Source organism: Schistocerca americana, chromosome 6, assembly GCF_021461395.2.
Source record: "Schistocerca americana isolate TAMUIC-IGC-003095 chromosome 6, iqSchAmer2.1, whole genome shotgun sequence".
In the NCBI taxonomy this organism is placed as follows: domain Eukaryota; kingdom Metazoa; phylum Arthropoda; class Insecta; order Orthoptera; family Acrididae; genus Schistocerca; species Schistocerca americana.
Window position 1 is genome coordinate 306,092,323 of NC_060124.1, and position 23,038 is coordinate 306,115,360.

Here is a 23,038-nt window from a genome sequence, read left to right on the forward strand (position 1 = left end):
GAAGGCACCGTCCCCAGGGGTGGGACTGATTTACCCCCCCCCCCCCTCCCTCTCTCCCCCCTCCTCCTCCTCCTCCTCCTCCTGCTTCTTCTTCTTCTTCTTCTTCTTCTTTTAAAAATGTTCTGTTCAGAGATGTAGCTTTATGTTCCATGTATCTCGCCCTGCTGGGCCCTTATTTGTGGGTAATTTATGAAAAAACTCTGATTTTGCATATTGCTCTAGAGCTTTAGAATTGTGTATTGTACAGGCTAATGGCATAGCGTAATGGTTAAGGTACATCCCTCGTACAGAAAGTTGTCGGTTCGCATCTCATCGGGTATGTTGAAATTTTTCATTTTTAAATATTAATAAAAACACTGGTCTGAATTTAATTATTTTTTATTTGTATATCATAATATTTAAACATTTGAAAAAAAAAAAACCAAATCTATTTGTTGCAAGATTTAAATTTTTTTTGGGTGGTAACACTTATACAAACATTTTAGACATAAATTTCTTCTTGCACATAATAATAAAATTACATGAACAATGATACCAAATGAAAGAAGAGTAGGAAAGGAACAAACAATGAGAGCAAATCAAGAAGTTAGTATGGAGATTAAAATGATATGAATAAGGATTAGAAATAAGAAAAATTACATTTAAACCAATCAGTTGAATAACAATAATGATAAAAGCCATTTCAATAAAGATGGAAAATTACAAAACACTTGAAGAGATCCGAATGCACAACCTTCTTAATGTGGGGAATCCACAGTAATGCTTATGCTGCACTATCAATCTGTGTATTTGTATTACTTTAAAGGCTCTAGACCAACACACGAAATTTTGAGGTGTTCCCCTCTGTCCATTACTCATAAACAAAAGCCCATGAGAGTGAATGACTGCTGAGCATGATACTTGACCGTAACCTACACAATCGCACAGATGGTTAAAAAAGTCAAACCCACCACTGGGGACATCTCTTATAATCTACCAAGGACATATAGACAACTGCAGCTCTCATATAAAGGACACCACACACGGAACACTAGTGGAGTCCATTCTTGAGTACTGCTTAGTGTTCGGGAGGAGGAGGGAATTAGTGTTTAATGTCATGTCGACATCAAAGCACAAGCTCAGAGTAGGGAAGGATGGGGAAGGAAATCAGCTGTGCCCTTTGAAAGGAACCATCCTGGTGTTTACCTGAAACGATTTAGGGAAATCACAGAAAACCTAAATCAGGATGGCTGGAGACGGGTTTGAATCGTCGTCCGCCTGAAAGCGAGTTCAGTGTGCTAACCATAGCGCCACCTCGCTTGGTAGTGTTTGGGATCTCACCAGGTCAGATTAAAGGAAGACATCAAAGCAGTTAAAGAGGCATTGTGCTAGATTTGTTACCAGTAATGTCAATCATCATGCGAATATTACGGAAAAGCACTCTGAACCCAGTGGGAATTCTTGGGCAGAAAGATTATGACCTTTATGAAGGCAAACACCAGGCACCCTTGTATCAGACATTGTGCAGGGATTTTTCAATTTTGTAGTATTGGCACAGGTGCTGTTCACAAATATCTTTGATAAAAAAGAAGTCTGTGGTTGATGTTGCAGTTAATTGAATCTGTGTGTGTGTGTGTGTGTGTGTGTGTGTGTGTGTGTGTGTGTGTGTGTTTACTAAGGCTGTGGCGGTGGGGTGGGGTGGAGGTTATGTGTGTGCCCTGTTATGCGTAAGGCTCATATTGCACTTGCAGATTATCTGGCAAAATTCAGCCAGTCATTGGATAGAAATGTACAGGTGACAATGGTATGATAGGGAAATGGAAGCTTCATAATGATTGACTTTGCTGATCTGTATTTGACAACAGGTTTGGTTATTTTCTCCCTTACTGACATCTGCAGATTTATAATGAACTGGTGTTCACCGAGCGAGGTGGCGCAGTGGTAAGACACTGGACTCTCATTCGGGAGGACGACGGTTCAATCCCGCGTCCGGCCATCCTGATTTAGATTTTCCGTGATTTCCCTAAATCACTCCAAGCAAATGCCGGGATGGTTCCTCTGAAAGGGCACGGCCGACTTCCTTCCCCATCCTTCCCCAATCCGATGAGACCGATGACCACGCTGTCTGGTCTCCTTCCCCAAAACCAACCAACCAACTGGTGTTCCTTTGAAATTGGTCACATTTATGATGGCATTGGGAAATTAAGTAACTCAATGCAGTTAATTCAGAGAACTTGCAGTGAAAGTTGTGCCCAATAGTTTCTTGTTTGTGTGCGCTTTGGATCATAAGCTAATGTAAATTGTCATTTGAAGTGGATGTATATTGCACTGAACTGAAACTCTCAGAAAACAAAGCATTGTATATTGTTTTCCTTCTGTACATGGTCACAATCAAAGTTTACACTATGTTAAGTTGTCACTTTGAATTAAAGTCCAATAAAGATGATCTACTGTTACTCTACTGTCATCTGTGTGTATGCCAGTAGATTCACCTTGGCCATAGTAAAAATCCTTGCTTTTAATGCTGTGGTAACACATTCAGTATATAAATGGCATAGGCCAGTACATGTTCAATCCACAAACTTTTTTCAGCCTAAACCTCTTAAGATTTATTTGAAATTAAGTATGCTTGTAGTATTCATAAACAGTAACACAAAACAGTTATTCACATATTTCTGGCGAAAGGTTACTGAGTAATGGGTGTTCAGCTCTAAACACCTTCAGAAATTAATTTAAGTATTAGGCCTGCTTATCAGCTGTGTGTTACTGTATGACATCAAAGTAAAGTAGTTTGTAATAGATATTAAAAAAAGGTTACCTAATCAGTGTCTAAGTAAAAAGACAAGGTTACAAACCTGGAAAAAGTGAATACCAGAGATAGGCTTAAAATCAGTTACTAGTTATTGCTACTGGGATGAGTCATATGTCAAATTCATCACGCGTCTAGCCAATCAGTTTTTTTGCCCATCACCATTTCTGTATGGGATAATGTATATGTTTGCCCTGTAGACATTTAAGGGTTCAATATTGCCTTTACTTATCTGCTACTTACTGACAGAACATCCACATGACAGCGAAATGTGAAAGATATGGACGGCGCGTGTGCTGCGCGCGCACGCACACACACACACACACACACACACACACACACACACACACACACACACACACACACACTCTCTATGTGTATCACTGTTCCTAGCTAAAATGCAATTTTTGGGGCAATTAAATTTCTATCAAATTACGTGAAAGTAACCTTTTTGCACTTGATTTTCCCCTCCACCAATTTTTATAAGCACAAAATCTTTTCTACCAGGTACTGACCTGCTTGCATTTGTAAGAACAATGTTTTTTTACAGAATCAACAGTCATCTGATTAAGAGTCTTGCCAGGTTTTGGATTGGGAGAAGGTAAAATACTCTTGGCCTTCACCAAATCTTTTACTTTTCTATCCTTGTAATTAGTAACATTAAATTCCTCTTGAAGCTTCTTAACATTCCATCTTTTTGGTAAAAATAAGAAATTTCACCTCTCTTACTTCGAGATTAGCAACTACTAAATGTCTCTTTCAGCTGAAAGATCATCTCCGATTCTGAATGATCATGTAATAGTTCACCAGAAGGCAGTAACAATGCTTTTCTTTGTATTGTTGAAGTTAGTTTTTGTTTTTTAGTATACTGCACCTCACATAGTTTCTCTTTCTTAACACAATTCCGCAACAGACTGCAAACAAGTTTTCATAGTTTTTAGGGTTGAACTTGCTTGTACGTCACTACACCTTAACATTTTTTCACTTTGTTGTTTGACCTCAGAACACACTAGGTTGTCATAGTCTTCTGTGCTAGATGTATCAGAAACTTCTACTGGGGAAGTATTTTCTGGCACTTGTCACAGCAAAAATTTTAGGCATGTTATGCCATTCTGAAATGAATCGTCAAATTTGATTTAGCAGTACGTAACATTACTTCTCCGTCTTTCCACATCCTGGAAGAAAATTTATGGTTACGTTAATAGTTTGCAGATACTAACTGGTTGGAGGCATATAAACTTCTGCACTTCTGCAAGAATTGTACTAAAGTATCTTAAAGCTAATTTCACCACCAATTTAGTATTGGAGGGTAGCGTGAAGGGTAAAAATCGTAGAGGGAGACAAAGAGATGAATACACCAAGCAGATTCAGAAGGATGTAGGTTGCAGTAAGTACTGGGAGATGAAGCAGCTTGCACAGGCTAGAGGAGCACGGAGAGCTGCATCAAACCAGTCTCAGGACTGAAGACCACAACAAGAACAAGCTAATTTCAAAACACATTTCAGAATTAGTCACATTATTTTACTTTACTATGCCACGTTGTACCAAAAGAAAATGTACAGGTCACTTTTCTACAGTAGCTGAATGAATATTCTCCAGTGACAAAATGCCTAACAAATGGGAGATAATAACACCAACTGGTCATCCTGTATACAGTCTGTACTGTGAAGTTTATTGCTTGTTTTAAGATGCATATTTTAGATATGTTGAGGAGTTTATTAATTTAGCTAGCGCTATGCTTTAAAACACAGTTATAAGTATGAAAAGTAAAATTTTGCTGGAAAAGTAATAAATCCAACTACAGTTCTGTAAAATTATCATGGGTAACAAAATAAAAATAACAATTGATGGTCTGAATGGTATTTAACAGAGTTGTGATACACACAAAATTATTTTTGATAGTGATATCATGCTCATTGTAAATTTTAACTTTCAGATTACACAGAGGAAAGCACTATTGTTGGCATAAATCTTTTTTTTACAATTTTAAAAAGCATGGTTTTTCAAAACTCATTAAATTCAGTCATGGTTTCATTGTGTAGTTTAATCAGAACAAAAATTGTGAACAAATTGATGACGTGCTGTGAGGCAAAAATTAGATTTGTTTTTATATTTTTTAGGACCAGTCACTAGATAACCACTCAACAGAAAATGTGAAAAAAGTTTTGTTCTACTATTTATCAATATTACACGCATATTTAATTTCACATAAATCTAAGAGGGTCAGGTTGTAGCACTTCTTGATTTGGCATGGAATAAAAACCCACATCCATCCATTGGCAGTATAAAATATGTTCTGATCTTAACAAAATTTCTCATGTTAATTAAATACTTACAAAGTAAGTTAGCAGTGTTTATTGTTTGCCACTGAACAGACCTCTTGTTTTCCCTCCTGTAGTTGGTTCTGGGACAATTTACAGTTTGTAACCACGTTTCTGTGTGTCTTGACTGTGATTGCTTTGTATGTTGTTAAATGTACAATTATGCACTCTTTGTCTGACTGGGGTGGGCTTTTGATTTGATAAATGTAAAAAAGGGTAGCTTTTGTTTACTTAAATCAATTTTTCCTGGAATTCGCAATTCGTGTCACTTAAGATAGTGCAATTTTGATGACTGTTTTACAACTTAATGTTCCCCACAAGGAAGGAGCGCACCATCGGAGACTCCGGTAATCATGGAGGTACTACTGCAATGGCTTCCTCTACGTCTACAATTTATGCTCACAAGCGGAAGTTAAATGAGTTTCAGCCACGGACAATTCTTCTATCAGTGCCACAGTTCCTTGTTGTTTCTCGGTCGGACGAAGGTCAAGACTTCTCCACAGTCAACCCCTTCATTATTCAGAAAGGTGTTGATGCAATTGCAGGTCCTGTAAAGTCTTGTTCCCGATTACGAAATGGCACCTTGTTGTTAGAAACAGTCATTGCCCTCCAGGCACAAAAATTGCTGCAAACTTCACTACTGCACACCTTCCCTGTCTGGGTGGAAGCGCACCACACTTTAAATTCATCACACGGGGTGGTTTATACACGTTCACTCGACAGATTGTCTAACGAGGAAATTCAAAACTACCTGTCTGAACAGGGCGTAACAGCTGTACATAGTCGTGAAAAGGGTTGACAAGGACTTGGTTCCAACCCATACTATCTTCTTGACATTTGACGGAGTTCAACTTCCATCGAACATTAAAGCGGGCTATGAGATAATTTCAGTTTGCCCTTACATCCCCAACCCTATGCATTGCTATAGGTGTCAGCGGTTTAGTCATACCAGCGAGTCATGTTCCAATCTGGCCAAATGCATTACGTGTGGCAAGGATGCCCATGAGGGTGCTTTTCCACCTCCATCCCCTCATTGCATCAACTGTATGGATGACCACGCTGCTTCCTCTAGAGATTGCCTCATTTTCAAAGATGAACGGCTTATTCAGGAAATCAGAGTGAAGGAAAAGGTGTCTTCATTTGCTGCTCGTAAGTTATTCTCCAGTCGAAAGCCCACTGTGCCTCCAGCAGGTAAATACAGCACTGTCCTTGCATCTCCTCGGCGTACTAAGGAGGCAGCCACACAGACTTGTGATCTCACCTTTAGTGCCATGGTTGTCAGATCGGCCAGCACAAAGATCGCCCGTTCAACCTCCCCACTATCACCTGCTCACTCAACGGCTCACCCTTCATCAGCTTCTGCTAAATCACGAGCCCCAAAATCAGACACTCGGACTTCCAAAAAAGAGCCTACTTGCGAAGATTTTTTTATGTACCCCGACTTCCAAACCATCGATTCCTCCCTCATCTCAATGTCCTGTTTCCAAGAAGGCTCATAGGAAACCAAGTTCCTCTCCCTCTCTGCCACGGTGTGCCTCATATACAGCGCCAGCGCCACCTGGCAGTAACCGCCCTCGGCTGTCTTCTGTGTCGCCAAGGCGCACAGCTGGCAGCCGATCAACCGGCCAATCGCTGGTGGCAGGAGCTGCCCCTGAATAACCAATGGATCAGGATCTTCTGGCTTTGGCCGAATGCCGTTCCGTGCTGTCAGCTACTGGCTCTCAGCAGTCGTTGAGTTGAGAGCAACCGTGGTAAGATTCTTCCCTTTTCTGTCCACCCTATGTCAATTATCCATTGGAATATCCACGGCATTAGAGCCAATCGGAATGAATTGTCAATCCTCTTACGATCCTACTTGCCGGTCATCTTCTGTCTTCAGGAAACAAAGCTGCGTCCCCATGATCGCTTTGTTTTCCCTCATTTCCAGTCAGTCCAGTTTGATCTCCCATCTGTTGATAGCACTCAAGCACATGGGGACTTAAGATTCTTCTCCATGATACTGTCCATTATCACCCAATCCCCTTAAAACAGTTCCTTCCAAGCTGTTGCTGTATGTCTTTCCCTTTCTGGATACACCTTCTGTCTTTGTACCATATACATTCCATCATCCACACCAATGGAAAGAGCTGATCTCCTTCATCTCCTTGGTCAGCTCTCACCCCCCCCCCCCCCCCTCCCTATTTGCTGGTTGGGGCCTTCAATGCCCACCACCCACTTTAGGGATTTCCGTGTCCTTGTCCGCGTGGCTCCCTAATCATTGATGTCTTCCACCAAGCGGATCTTGTTTGCCTCAACACTGGGGGAACCTACATTTTCATCTGCCTCCACGACAAATTTCTCTCATTTGGACCTTTCGGTCAGTACTGTTCAGCTAGCTCGGCGCATTGAATGGTTCACTCGAGTGACCGTTTTCCACGAGTCCTTCGATTGCAGCCACCTATGCGCCAGAGACTCTGGAAGTTTGCCCAATCCGATTGGACACTTTTTTCGTCTGTAGCTACATTTGATGACAGTCACTTTCCTAGTGTCAATGATCAGGTCACTCATGTTACAGAAGTTATTGTTACAGCTGCGGAACATTCAGTACCTTGCAACTCCGATTTGCCCTGGCGTCCCCCAGTTCCTTGGTGAAATGAGGCGTGCTGTGACACAATGCGTGATCGACGACGTGCTCTTCGTGTTTTCCGCCACCATCCTACTTCGGCCAACTGTATCTGCTATAAGCAGTTATGTGCGCAATGCCGTCATGTCATCCGCGATAGCAAGGAGGCAAGCTGGGACTTCTCTACTAGCTCTTTTAACACCTTCACTCCCTCCTCAGAAGTTTGGAGTTGCATTCAACGGTTATCTGGCGTGCCTAGTTTCTCCCCGATCTCTGGGCTCACTGTCGCGCATGATACCTTAGTGGACCATGTCGCAATTTCTAATTCATTGGGTCAACACTTTAGAGAGATTTCGAGCTCTTCAAATTACCCACCAGCCTTTCTCCTGAAGAAACTTGCAGCGGAAGTGTGACCTCTTGCTTTCTCCTCTCAAAATAGCAAAAGCTATAATGCTGTTTCTCATGCGGGAACTCCCAACACGCACTCTCTTCTTCTCGCTCTTCTGCCCCAGGACCGGATATACCGAGCGAGGTGGCGCAGTGGTTAGCGCACTGGACTCGCATTCGGGAGTATGACAGTTCAATCCCGCGTCCGGCCACCCTGATTTAGGTTTTCCGTGATTTCCCTAAATCGCTCCAGGCAAATGCCGGGATGGTTCCTTTGAAAGGGCATGGCCGACTTCCTTCCTTGCCTTCCCTAATCCGATGAGACCGATGACCTCCTGTTTGGTCTCTTCCCCCGAAACCAACCAACCAACCAACCAACCAACCGACCCAGGACTGGATGGTATCAACATCCAAATGTTGCTGCATTTATCATACCATAGTTTGTGTTAACTCCTTCACCTTTATAATCTAATTTGGACTGACAGTACTTTTTCTAGAAGATAGCAGGAAGCTATTGTCGTACCTGTTCCGAAACCTGGAAAGGACAAACATCTCCCCTCTAGCTGTCGCCCCATTTCTCTCAAGAGTAGTGTATGTAAGGTTTTGGAGCATATGGTGGATTGCCGTTTAGCCTGGTGGCTGTAGTCCCGAAGCCTTTAACACCTGCCCAATGCTGTTTCCGAAAGCATCATTCTGCAGTTGACCATCTTGTTGCTCTCTCCACTTATATCATTAACAATTTTCTCTGGAAACACCAAACTGGTAGCAATATTTTTTTGATCTGGAAAGAGCATACATACCTGTTGGAGGACAGGCATCCTTCGCATACTGTTCTCTTGGGGCTCTAGAGGTCGGCTGCCCCTATTTATTCGTGATTTTATGGCAGAGTGCACATTTAAAGTGTGGGTGAACGCTACCCTCTCCTGTACTTTCTCCCAAGAAAACGGAGTACCCCAGGGCTCCATGCTAAGTGTTGTACTGTTTGCCATCGCCATAAATCCAATTATGGATTGTCTCCTTCCTGATGTCTTGGGCGCCCTCTTTGTGAACGATTTTGCGATGTGCTACAGCTCTCAACGGGCCAGCCTTCTTGAACGACGTATTCAAGGATGTCTTGATCGCTTCCACTCTTGGAGCATCGAAACCGGCTTCCGCTTTTCTCCCAGTAAGACCATTTGTGTCCATTTTTGGCGTCATACGGAGTTTCTTCTGCTTTCCCTACATCTAGGCCCTGTCGACCTTCCGTTCGTAGACGTCGCTAAATTCTTGGGTCTTATGTTTGACAGAAAACTGCGCTGGTCCTCCCACGTTTCCTATCTTTCAGCTTGCTGTCTCTCGAAATTGAACTATGGAAGCATAGTTTACTCCTCTGCTCGGCCATCTATTCTTCGCTGTCTCGACTCTGTCCACCACCGTGGATTGAGTTTAGCGTCTGGAGCTTTTTACACCAGCCCTGTGGAAATCCTTTATGCTGAGACTGCTGAACCTCCGCTGTCCAATCGGTGAATTGTCCTTTTGAGTAGTTATGCTAGCGATCTGTCTTCCATGCCTGCTAATCCGGCCCATGACTTTTTCTTCGACTCCTCCTTGGATTTAGGGTATGCAGGCTGCCCTTCCTCTCTCCTACCACTGGGAATCCAGTTCAGTCAACTGCTACATTCTCTTTCCTTCCAATTTCCTGAAACTTTCTTGACAACTGGGGGTACAACACTGCCTTGGCTCCGCCCCCGGACCTACCTGCTCCGTGACCTTTGTTAGCTTCCCAAGGATGGTACACCTTCTCTCGTTTATCGTCAGGCATTTCTGCTCTATGCGCACAAATGAAGGGTGCCACATTTATTTATACTGATGGCTCTAAAACATCATTTGGTGTTGCGAGTGTCTATATTGTTGGCGACACCCCTAATCGATTTCGGCTTCCCGACCAGTGTTCGGTTTTTGCTGCGGAACTTTACGATGTTCTCCATGCTGTCCAATACATCCGTCGCCATCAGTGGATACAGTATATTATATGCTCAGCTCTCTCCTCAGTCTCCAAGCTCTTTACCCTGTCCATCCCCTGGTCCACCTGATTCAGGACTGCCTCCACTTGCTCCACTTGGGGGCGTCTCTGTGGCATTCCTGTGGATCCCAGGACATATTGGTATCCGTGGAAACGAGGCGGCCGATATAGTGGCCAAGGCTGCAGTCTCTCATTTTCAGCCTGCTGTTCGCATGGTTCCCTTCGCCAATCTACGGAGTGTTTTATGTCGTCGTGTTGCTCTTTTATGGCACACACATTGGTGTATGCTTCCCAATAATAAATTGCAGGACGTGAAAGCTCTTCCCTGTGCTTGGACCTCTTCCTCCCAAACTCGTCGTCGGGTGGAGGTAATTGTAACTAGACTATGGATAGAGCACCACTGTCTTTTTAGCCATCGTCATCTTTTAAGTGACGATCCTCCCCCGGTTTTTCCCCACTGCTCTCAACTGTGGACTGAGACACACCTTTTACTTGACTGCCACTATTTTACTCTGCTACGCACCAGTCTACAGCTGTAGCCTGATATATCTTCCATTTTAGCAGATGACACGTGCTCAGCCGATCACATCCTTAAGTTTATTAGTGTCAGTGAGATGACGTTGGTCATTTGAAGCTCTTTTTGGGGAAAACAACCCCCTGAGGAGCATTATAGTGAACTCATGTTGACGTCTCTGTGCCCAAATTCACCGGATGTAAAACCTATGGAACACATATGGGTCGCTATCGTTCATTACTACCTTGCCAACAAATCTGCAGCCCATTATTCACATGTATTTCATGACGTTTGTGTAGACATCTAATGCCACATACCTCCAAAAACTTACCAAAAAACTGTCTCATCCCTGACTTGCAGAATCAGTGAGGTACTTCATTCCAAAGATGGACAAGCAAGCTATTAATTGGACGGTCGTAGTGTTTTGACTCATCAGTGTATTTAGGTAAATTGAAGATGTGTGTATATAGCGTTTGGGACTCAACTGCAGGATTGTAATTATTGTCTGCTCATGTTTATTTTAAGAGTGCCATTTACTGACACATACATTTCTCTTGCTGTGTAGTTGTTCGTTTTCTTTCCATTTGTTGACTGTGTTCTACAAGCCTTCACCATTTGCAGTGATGTCACTTTTTTTTAAAAAAAAATCGAAATGTGTGATAGATATAAAATGGTAACAAAATCGGACAACATCCAATTTGAAACATAACAACAAAATCTGTGTTCATAAGAACAACTTTTGGGCTTGTAAATGTTTGAAAGGTGCTTTATTTCAGATGCTGTTTCCTCACATAAGATGGTGTTGTAGCAATATTTCAGTTGAATTTCTTCAGATTTTTCACTTTAATTTTAAATCAATAATTGTAATCTCATTTTGAACATGGATAACTACTACATATGACTGCCCCTAAAACATAATGGGGTTTTATTCTGTGTGTTAAAGAAGCAAGTAATTTACTCTGTTGTGTACCTGCTGATGAGAAATATCTGATAAGGTACAGTATGCAAGACCAATTAAATATATTGAAAGAACATTAGTTAAGGCTCTGTGCCCGAGAGTATTACCTGGAAAGAAATGGTAATCACATTAAGTAATTGAAAAATTCACATATTGTTAATACAATTGTGGACTTGGATTTTAAGCAGTTGCACATTATTCCAACTTACTTAATTAATTTGTTACTGATGTATGTTACTGAAATCGTGTGAAAGGCCTGTACAAAGGTTTTTAATAGTATCTTTAGCAGGAAACGACTTGTAATGTGTTTTTTTTTTACTGGGCTTGTAGGATTAGGCGAAAAATAAATTGGTGAATGACTCTTAACATAAACTTGACAGTGGAAAATACAGGACGGAATGTAACAATATTATGAAGGAAAGTCGCTACTCACCATGTAGCGGAGATGTTAAGTTGCAGAAAGGCACAACAAAAAGACTGTCACAAAGCTTTTGGCCAGTAAGGCCTTCATCGAAAACACACACACACACACACACACACACACACACACACACACAGAAATTGCTGCTTGTTCTCACAAGTGCCCCAGTCTGAGACTCAAACTATGTTGTGTGTGTGTGTGTGTGTGTGTGTGTGTGTGTGTGTGTGTGTGTGTGTGTATTTTTGATAAAGGCTTACTGGCTGAAAGCTTTATTTGTCACAGTTGTTCCTATCTGCGACTCAGCGTCTCCACTTTTCTTTTCATAATACTGTTACCATAAATTTGGTATTCTACAGAAGAACTGACGTAATAGTGTGGTGAATATTTTATTGAAAATAATTGTTTTGATTTGGACTTCAGTAACACTAAACATATTTGCATTACTTTGAAATTACATGAGATTGAATGCTAACTACTCTTTTTTTTTTAAGTGGATGATAAATTATATAGAGTTTGTACTGATGTTGTTCCAGAGTCTAATGCTGAACGAAAGTCTTACAGATGATGTTGATGCTGAAGCAGAAGAAGTTTTAAATGAACTCAATATGCTGACTGAAGTAGAAGATTCAGGAGGGGATATACATTCTCAAAATGATCCAGGTTGGAGTAAGTGAGAGAACTACTTTGTTTTGGGGGCAATGAGCACTTTCGGGGAAGGTTGGGGGAGGGGTAATGTAAAAGTTATTAGATATACATAAAACAATTATTTCTATTAAGATTTCATAGTTACCATTTCAGACACTTGCACAGTCGATGGAATTAGAGAAGAGATTAGTGCTGTTTCATTATTTTGCTACTGTTCTTTGTTTCATTAAGCACAGTTTTTCTTTCCATTATTTGATTCAAATTTTTAAACAAGTAATTTGTTGTACATAAAAACTTTTTGTAAAACGAGGACAGGCCACCAGTTACTTTGTGGGAAGGGGGAGGGGGTGGGATCTGTTTAGGCCAAAGGCAGAAAAGAGCTGTTTAAGCAAATCACACAATTCACCTATGAGGTGACAGGTTGTCTGTTTTCATTTCTTGCCTATTTTTTCCATCTTGAAATTTAAGCTATGATGAAACTGAGTAGTGACAATATGTTATGTTGTGGGATTCCTAATATAAGGCTATAGCTAATGTTTCTTTTTGCTGTATGTGGTAAGTAGCATCACTGTCTCAGATTGGGCCACATGTGAGAACAAGCAGCAGTTTGTCTGGTTTTATGCTGTGTGCATAGTGAGATTGCAGTTAATATTGTGCCCATTTTCTTTGAGACATTGTGATAAAATTGAAAAGTACTAGAAATAAGGTAATTAAATGTAGCTTACTCATGTCGCGTATGTACAGTAACATAGCACACTGAAACTAGACTGGTCTTTAAGTTTAGGAAAGAAACCACTCTGTTATAAATACTGATGTCTGGCAGTGTTTGTGAGTAGTCACCTTAGAACCTGAAACCCTTTCTTTGGTATAATAAATAGATGATACAGAGTAAGTTGCAGTTCTTTCAACTTTAATGATGTAGTTAATTCATGCTGCATGCATTTGGATCGTGGTTCCACAAAAAGAAAGGCTGATATAATAATATTTCATTACTGTTGTTAATATTTTCAATGCACTTTGCCTGGCTCACTAAAACTTAGTATATTTCATTATTTTGCAGGGGGTAGAGGGTTGGGCTTCCAGGTAGGCAGTGGTCATCGCAGGCAGCTAGGTCCAGGTCTGGGAGACGACGAGGTCCTGGATTCAACACTTGGTTTGGGAGATCTGGCACAACTCACAGTAAATAATGAGGCGGAGGCTGCATATGATGTGAGCATGAGAAGTTTGTTTAAACATTCTAATTCTGTAATGTTCATAACATGATGTTAAACTGCTTGTAGTGAAGTAAACACTGGGTCAGGGTACTACATTTATGCTATTTGATCACATCCCAAATGTGCATGGAGCTCCTCTTACTGCTAAGTTCTTCAATAATATCGCTCAGGATGTTTACGGTGAGGATTAGAAATACTGTATGTTCTTTTTTCAATGCCTGCAGAAGTAGTGTTAACCTACAGAAGAAATGTTAATACAGATGTAACTCTGAAAACCCTTCCAATTTGGGTTTTTGATCGACAATCCTCTTAAGAGGTCCTAGAGTCAGAAACTCATAACTTTTTGTATCAAATCTGGAATGCTGTTCTAGTAAATAGATCTTGTTAGACAAGTTGGAGAAAAAGACAAGTAGAAGAACATACTTTTTTAAATTCACAGAAGCTCTCTTGCATAAATTTCATAGAAGCTCTCTTGCATACCTTGCTGGATTAGCACTCCTGGAATAAAGGATATTAAGGAGAAATGTTATAGACACAGCTTAGAGGATCATTTCATACTGTGACATAGAGAAGCAAAGTACATAGTGGTAACAGGTCACAAAAATTGAATCTGAAATTTCAGTTGCCATCCCGTTTACTGTGGTAACAGTACCTGAAGGAATGGCGACAAGATGTTGACGAAAAGGTGTGATGTAACTCATTCATTGATGATTGATGTGGTGGCTTTCCTGTATAGAACTAGGTGCTTCCTTCACTATTCTGTTCAAGATAATTTATTAAACACGACATTACTTAACATCACATTTGGTGAATTGGAGATTTCATTGTAGAAAAGAAAGGGATTGTATCCCACACAGTTTGACGACGTTCACATGCCAGTGTGAAGTTTTTAGATTAGCACTTCTGTGATTTATACCTAGGCTGCTGAAATTTTGCAGTTGTAGTATGCATTTAAAGTTGGCAACATGACAGTTTAACAAGTGAAGAATGAGAATCATGAGGTGCTTTGCGAGGGGCAAGAACCATTTCCAGCACAGTAGTTGCTTCCAGTTGTGACATTGAAGCTCCCGCATTGCCTGCTTTGTTTTGTATGAACATAAACAGTGCTTATTTCCTGTATTTCTTTGTTCTGTCATTGAAAGTGTGTGCCTTGTTACACATATATCTACATTATTACTTGGTTGTTTATCTGCTGTCAGTATGGTAGCAACTCAGAAATGATTGGTATATACATTGAAATTGCTCAATAGCTTACATTTATTCTGTGAAACGGAAATCGGTGTTGTCTGCTATAGACACACACACACTGCCGTTGCAGCATTGCTGTGACACTCTAGCCGATCTAACTTGACATAATGCAAATTGTCAATTATAATGTTTCTCCGGTGCAAGAATAGAATGTTTAGTGACAGATTTATCATGTTTTGGTTGTTTTTTCACAAGTTACTTCTGGTAACATTATCTAGAATAGTATGTAGAAACTGAAAACCACTTTGTATTTTGGACATAGGGCAAAGTTACAGAGTAATTTGAAGTCTTAAGTAATTGTAGAGTAAATTTGTATAACTAAAAAAAATGACATTTATATAATCAGGACAGTTCTGCCAAAATGTAAATAATTCAGGAATGAAGGAGACAACACTCTGAACAGAATCTTTCTCTCTCGCTGTACGTGTGCTGCAGCTCATGATGAGATTCATCCAAAAGCTAGTGAAGTCTTCAATCTTTTTTTATGACCAAATGCTTCTATTATTCCACGAGTTGTCTCCTTTACTTCTAAATTGTTCATAAATTATGGCTTTTAATTTTATCATATGAAGCTACTCATATAACTTTCTGATAGTTTAATATTTTACTCTTCACAACTTGCTATAGACAGCAGTATTACCTGAAGACGAGAAATACAGTGTGTCCATAAATTATCTTTACAAGTTAAGACTTTAATACCTTTCAAACTATACTGGATATTAACAGATGATTTTCAATATGTGATAAGTTTTGTTTCTTCGTTCATACACATCAACGTGTACAGTGTTAGTGGCATGGATAATGTATGGTAGGAACTCTCTTTCTCTCCAGGAACAATTAAAGATTTCCATGGCGGTGTGTTCAAGTGCATTGTGAATGTGTGCTTTCAAGTTCTGTAGGTCTCAAACCTTTGTTTGGTACACCAGATCCTTCACAAAACTGTGTTTGAAAGTTTCGTTGCATTTAGGTACTTTGTTTTCCGTACATTGTCTTCTGTATGAATGAGGCGACACACTGAGCTTTCACCTGTGATGTCCACATTTTATGAGGTTTTCAAGTACAATTTTGCATTAAAAAACTTCATGAGATTTCTTATTACATATTGAAGACATTTAGTTATTATCTAGCACAGTTTAAAGTTATTTAAGTCTTAAATTGTGGAGATAAATTATGTACACCATGTAATATCAGATAATAAAATTAAACAAATAGTTGTTTATTGGATACAATCATAAAATTAATAATCCAGAATTTAAAGTAAGTTTTAAATAACTCTACAGTTCAATGTAAAATTGCCTGGCATCTTGAAATGCTTGGCAATAAAAGGACTGTGAGTTGCAACAAAACTTCAGGTATGTATGTGTTGAAACGCTCAGGAAATTTGACTCTTTATGTAAAGAGTACAAGCTGAAAATCTCCTGGGCTCAACGGTACGATGCTCATTACTTAAGTATAGTTAATTTGGCTGATTCATATGTTGGTGCTCTGTTAGATACTATGATGTATGCGACCAGGTGGTGAAGAGTTGTCATTGTATTGCCTGTATTTTGCATTGTATTACCTACATTTTGGGTGCAAGTGAAAGTCATCCGCTGATCTTATTGCCCAATTGATATTAAACTTAATTGTCCTTCCTGTTTTCACTAACAAATCGTGAAAAGTGTACCATTTTGGTGAAGCATCAAGAACTAGTCATTGAACTGGATGATGTTTAACAGCAGATAATTCTAAGACAAATATTTGGATTGCTAATTAGTATTGTTAACATTGGTTTCATTAATTATTATAAAATTGGATGGTCATGACAATAATATATATTTTTTTCTTTTCATTGTAGATTGCTGCAACTAAAGAGTCATATAGGAAGACATGGACTGCTAAATACACTTTACGCAGTCACTTTGATGGGGTGCGTGCGCTGGCGTTCCACCCTGTGGAGCCTGTTCTTATTACAGCGAGTGAAGACCATACGTTAAAGCTGTGGAACTTGCTGAAAACTGCACCTGCCAAGAAGTGAGTGAGAAACTGTAAATACAGTGTTGTGTAGACCAAACTGTTCGGTATACAGGCTAAACTAAAAACAAGATCAAACACATACTGACTGCCATTGTGTTGGGGTTTTAAATTTAATGGAAGTATTTTAGACAGTGGCAATTCACTGTACACAATGCTATCCAAGGCAAACTATCCAGATTTGTTTATTGAAAGGTCCAGGATGTCTTTTACTTCGATCAGCTCACCCCCCCCCCCCCCCCCCCCTCCCTCCCAATAAAAGCATAGTCTGCCAGCTGCCCAATGCAGCTCAGTATTGTCAAGGAGCAGGTGATAGTCACCATAGAATCCTCACAATAAAAACAAATTAAAATGAATATCACATAGGTCTGTTTCAGAATGCATACATATAGAGCTCTCAAGCTGCACCAAAGCAGGGGGTCTCCCATGTTGAAATAGCAAAATAGTTGATTATTTCCAAAGATTTCTCTTGAAATACCAGGTGCTTTGAAACAGTAAACATACAAATGTTTTGTGCCCATATTGTATAACCAATTTGTAGCAGGGATGCCAGAGGTAATGACGAATAGTTAGTGTTGCATTCAGAGCCAAATATAAATAAATATATAGAGCATTTATATCTGTGTAATATGTAGTGTCTTCACCTCAACATACTTAAATATTAACCTGATTCTCTGCATTAATAGGTCTGCGTCTCTGGATGTGGAACCTCTGTATACGTTCCGGGGACATACGGGTCCTGTCTTGTGTCTTGCCATGACTGCTACAGGAGAGCAGTGCTACAGTGGTGGTCTCGATGGTAACATTCATTGTTGGAACCTGCCATGTACAAATATAGATCCTTACGATTCATTTGGTGAGCAATATTTGCTTATTTATTTTAATTTCTACATGTAAATTAAATGTATTGAACAGAGACCTTCGATTGCTATGTAATGTTTAATGTTAAATGTGAATGGGGGAATTGGTAAGGGGATGCAATTGTTGGTTAACATCAGATTTCTGATTTAGTGATAAAATGTAAAGTTTTTATTTTGCTAGTGGGTGAGCTACAAAATCAGATGAACTTTGAAAATAAGGTGAATGAAAAGTGCAACAATTTATAAACTCTAGCTTTCTTGAATCACTATATAGCATTTGAGGGTGTGAGGAGAATATATTGACTACAATAAAGGTGGCTGTCTTTGATTAAACAATGAAGTAAGTGGAATTTGATCGCATTACCAATCATAGATCGAAATTCTTAAGAAGTGTTATCAGTCTGTTAGATATATGGCAGTTTTATAGATGATGTTGGTTTTTGTGTTCTTGTATTTTAATCATAACATTTTTGATGTTGGACAATGGAAACTCCAGGTCAGAATATCAACAGTGTAGGAAAAGATAGATTGCTACTTATCGGAAAGAAGACATGTTAAGTTGCAGACAGGCACAGTTGAGAAACTTACATAAAGCTTTCGATCAGTCTTCAGCAGCAAAAGAGAAAACACACACCATTCATACACAAAAGCAAGGACATGTCAGGCACACAGGACTGCCAACTCTGGCAGGTCGGGCCAGAATGCTTTTGCTGATGAAGGCTTTGAGCAAGTGTCTTTTAATGGTAACTGTCTGACATTAGACATGTCTCCTTTATAGTAAGTAGCAGTCTCCTCAACATACTTAAATATTAACATGATGCCCCTCAGTAATAGGGCAGTATCTCTGGATGTGGAACCTTTGTACGCATTCCAGGGACATACAGGTCCTACATTGTTCATTTTTAATGTTGATTTGTTTTCGTGCTTTTGTGCAGTTAGCATCTATGATGTGTGTGATAAAAATTAATCCATGCGCAACTTGAGCTTTGTGGCTCCTGTGATGAAACAGTTATCTAAAGAGAGTGAACATTGTGACTTTTTCTCACATCATATACTTGGCCATTAAAAAAAGAAATTTTGTTCTTGAATCATCCCATAAACTGTGATAAAAGTATTCATTTCCATCATGATTTTCCCTCTTGGGTGTCGGTCCTCCACATTTTGTGTATTTCAGTTGGGAGACCTGTTTCTGACGACTTGTAAAAGCATTCCCAGTTAATGTTATGGGTTACTAGTGAGAAGATTCTACTTTGCATATTTACTGATCATTTGATCATGTACATACTGCTGTAATATAATTTGAAAGGCCTAACGTCACTGAAATGGGATAAAACTTACCATATGATTACTTGCGAGTATTGTACAGTAGGAAGATACGTGATTCATGTTCAGATAAATTAGATTCAAAGCTACAGCTAGCCATGCAGGTGACATTTTTTCATGGTTTCCCCTAAATATGTACTGACAAATGCTGGAATGATTCTTTTGGAGTCAGTTCCCACGTCTCCAAACCTTGGCCAGTGAGCTAGTGATGTGTTTGGGACTAATTAATAACTTTCTCCTTTTTTTTCTGTCAATGAAATAAATGTACCAGTGCCATTAATCCAGATTCCGTACATAAATTAGTCTGTATTTCTGAAATTGACTGCATTTGTTTAGTCAATCATCCTTTGCACAATGTTGCACTTGCAAAGCAGGAAATTTGAACATTTGCTATGTCTTGTGCCATCTTCTTGTTCATCACTTTTAAAATGGTTTTGGTGTGTGTGTGTGTGTGTGTGTGTGTGTGTGTGTGTGTGTGTGTGTGTGTGTGGTGCCACTTGTTTTGTTAAAACTACTGCCAAGTCCTGTTAGTGGTTTCCCAAAAATTTTCTGTAGACCTTCATACAAAGGCTAGCACTGCTATGAATATTTGGTGACAATGCAATGTTTGTATACCTGCTGTACGTTTCACCTTATGTCATGTTATCTGTATGGCTGCAGTAAGTTATATCACATGTAGTGTTTTTCAAATGTTGTGGTTGTTTCCGAGCCTTCAGCCGACGTTAGAACAGTTGCCAAGGTGAAAAAAGAAAAGTGGACAAAATGCTGCATGATGAAACATGTATGGCCTTGAATTTTGTGGATTTCCAACAACAGTTTATTTTCTCTTTACTCACCTGTGTGTACTACTGACACTTAAATGTATCACTTTTCAGTAAAATCTGCTTTGGATGACCCTTACATATTGTTAATTGTCCTTCACTGAACATTTCCAGATTGGGGATTGTGTTGGAGTAAAATAAGTGATGCAACAGCCTGAGTAACCGCAATTCACTGTCTGTATCTTTTTGTATTTGACAATACTTTTGTGCTACTCAAAGAAGTATAGTTTTTATGGTTGAAAGTTCTATATTTACTTTTGTGCTAATAACAACTCTTCATGCTGTCATACTTTCAGTAAATTTTGTGTTGTCTTTTCCTTTATGAGTGTTAGTTAATGTGATGAAACTTACTGATTTTCTGTAGCACGTGAAGGTTTTTAACTGACTGTATCTGTATGTGTGTTAAACTTGAAATTGGGCAAAATTAATTAACATTGCAGACATAGTGTTTACAGGACTGCATGGGGATAGAGCAATTTAAATCTTAGTCCTAATAATATGTGTAGTTGTGGCCCTTACATTTGTGAGGACAGATACTGTGCAGAGTGTAGTGAGTTGTGTATTCTAGCTAAGACTTTCCTTTTTTTAACTGTGATGACAGGATGCAAAATGATTGGTAGTCCACATTTATATTCTGTGTCCTCTTTCTCAGCATATATAGTAAGAGTGCACGAACAAGAAATACTGATCTTGTTAATGTGTGTGTTGACAGATCCAGGTGTTCTGACAGGCAGCATGGAGGGACATACAGATGCGGTTTGGGGTCTCAGTATACAAAGCCAGCAGCTGCAGCTGCTTTCATGTTCTGCTGATGGAACGGTGAAGCTGTGGTCTCCAACTAGTAAAATGCCTCTTCTGTCTACATACACTTCAGAACAAGGTATGTGATGTAGTAATAGTATCTGATAGTTATCCAGAAGTGCTCTTTTTCTCCCCTTATTTGCAGCTTTCTAAAATAAAATTAAATTTTTTTTTTCAGTTTGATTTTTATGTTAATTGTTGTACTACCAGTGTTAATGTGCACACAATCTATTGGCTTCATTCAGACCAATGAGTATCATTCCCAAAGTTTTTACTTTGGCCTGTGCATGATTGATGTGGAAGGTCTCATTTTATTTTTTGTTTCGAAGTTAAGTAACAAACTGTTTGAGTACCAAATAATCTGTAAATTTGTGGTGTTAAGTGTAGCTGATACAGGTGATGATGCTGCTGTTTTTTCGAAACTACTACCAGGTTTTCTCAGTTTGTTGGAGACAGAGCCTGAAACTGGTTCATCAGACAAACTGGAGAGGCCTTCAGTTCAGCCTTCCGGAATGTCTTTCGCCCCCTGCCACACCTCGAGATGACCTCCCACTCTACCACGGGTGAGGGGTCAGCCTCAATGCGGGCAGAATCCCGGTTAGCCACAGCCGTAATCCAATTGGGGGATGCATGGGACGAGCTGGCCGTCCCTGACAAACCCCCATTCGGACCCCCTCAGTGATGCCCATTGGCAACAGCCTCAAGCTGTGTGACCGAAGCTGGGAGCGAAGGGATGCCAACTCAGCCCGCATCCAAACACAGCAGTTGCAGTCCCTATCCATGCTAAATACTGTTGTGCAAAGAAAGTCTGAACTGATCTATAGAGAGCACAAACAGACACAAAATTTAACTAGTTATTATAATAAAAGACTGCCTAGTAAATGCAGTAATGCTGCTACTTGCGCACTGCTGACACTGCTCAGCGCATTGCTGACACACCGCCCGGCGGCAGAAGGCTAACTGTGACGTGTTTAGCCGAGAAAATTGTGCATTCGCAACAGATATGACACTACAATCAGATGCTGGTCAGACAGGTCCTACCTGCGGAAACTGTGAAGTACTATTCAGAACAAGAGGCATGGAATGCTTACTGCAGGTGTTACGCCCCTCCATGACAATGCTCGTCCCCATATGAGTCGGCACATAGCAACTGTTTTACAGAAGTTTGACTGGGAGCTGTTTGATCATTCAGCATACAGTTGTGATCTCGCTGCCCGTGATTTCCTTCTTCTCTTGCACCTCAAGAATTTCTTGTCCTCTGGCCACCATTCTGATGACAACACAGGCCTGAAGACGACTGTCACACAATGCTTCCATTCACTGGTGGCAGACTTCTATGAGGCAGGAATACAAAAGTTATCCCACAACATGACAAGTGTCTCAATTCTTTTGATGACTGTCGAAGAACAGCTCAAACATTGCTGTACTTGTTGCCAATAAAGGTTTTCATGTAACTATGTATTCCTTGTTTTTAAAAAAATGGGGAAATCTACTTTTCGGATGCACCTCATACTTGTATTTAAAACATAATCTTGCAATGGCTGAATAATAAAGAAATAATGTGGTAGTTGCTCCCAAGAAAATGAATGTATTGCTTGCTTCAAATTTTGGTAGTCTCAAAATAGACAGAACCCTTTGTGAATGTAAAACGGGTTTGCTCTTATCATAATGTATTTTACAATTCCTTATTACTGACTGGAAAAAATTTTTCGCAGGAGTAACAGTTTGTGGATAAGACCTATAAATGTGAAATTTTGCAAGTGTATTTTAGATTAATCTTTTTTTCTGTAGCTCACTGCATGTAGAGTAGTATGTTAATAAGTTAAGGGTGTATACGCCCCAGGACAACAGGGAGTTCCGGGAAAAACCTGGGAGCTTTTTAGAATTCTGGGAATTTTTCATTGTTTTAGTTTCCAGTAAAATTTTTTTAATTTTGACCAGCAAGAACTGATACTCTGCGAGCAGCAGAATGTGTCAATGGCCTTAGAACGAAGACTATGCAATACTGTGTAACAACAAACTGCTTCTGATGAGCATGACATCACAATTATTTACATCAGGTTCATTTGAGCCATTGCCACCTGTCTCGTGCACATGTGCAGTTGAGTCGTGAATGGACA

At 39.9% G+C, this 23,038-nt stretch overlaps 1 protein-coding gene across 2 annotated transcripts in view; it reads left to right on the forward strand.

Annotated features, from left to right (window-relative positions):
* The window catches only part of LOC124619334 (striatin-3), an 86,470-nt gene that overhangs the window by 50,847 nt on the left and 12,585 nt on the right, over nt 1-23,038 (forward strand). Inside the window, exons 6-10 of one of the 2 annotated variants that reach the window (XM_047145644.1) lie at nt 12,527-12,659; nt 13,699-13,847; nt 16,938-17,113; nt 17,800-17,969; nt 20,830-20,997. In XM_047145644.1, coding sequence (XP_047001600.1) covers nt 12,527-12,659; nt 13,699-13,847; nt 16,938-17,113; nt 17,800-17,969; nt 20,830-20,997 — 796 coding nt within the window. The remainder of the gene's footprint in view (nt 1-12,526; nt 12,660-13,698; nt 13,848-16,937; nt 17,114-17,799; nt 17,970-20,829; nt 20,998-23,038) is intronic. The other variant, XM_047145645.1, reaches the window with a different exon arrangement.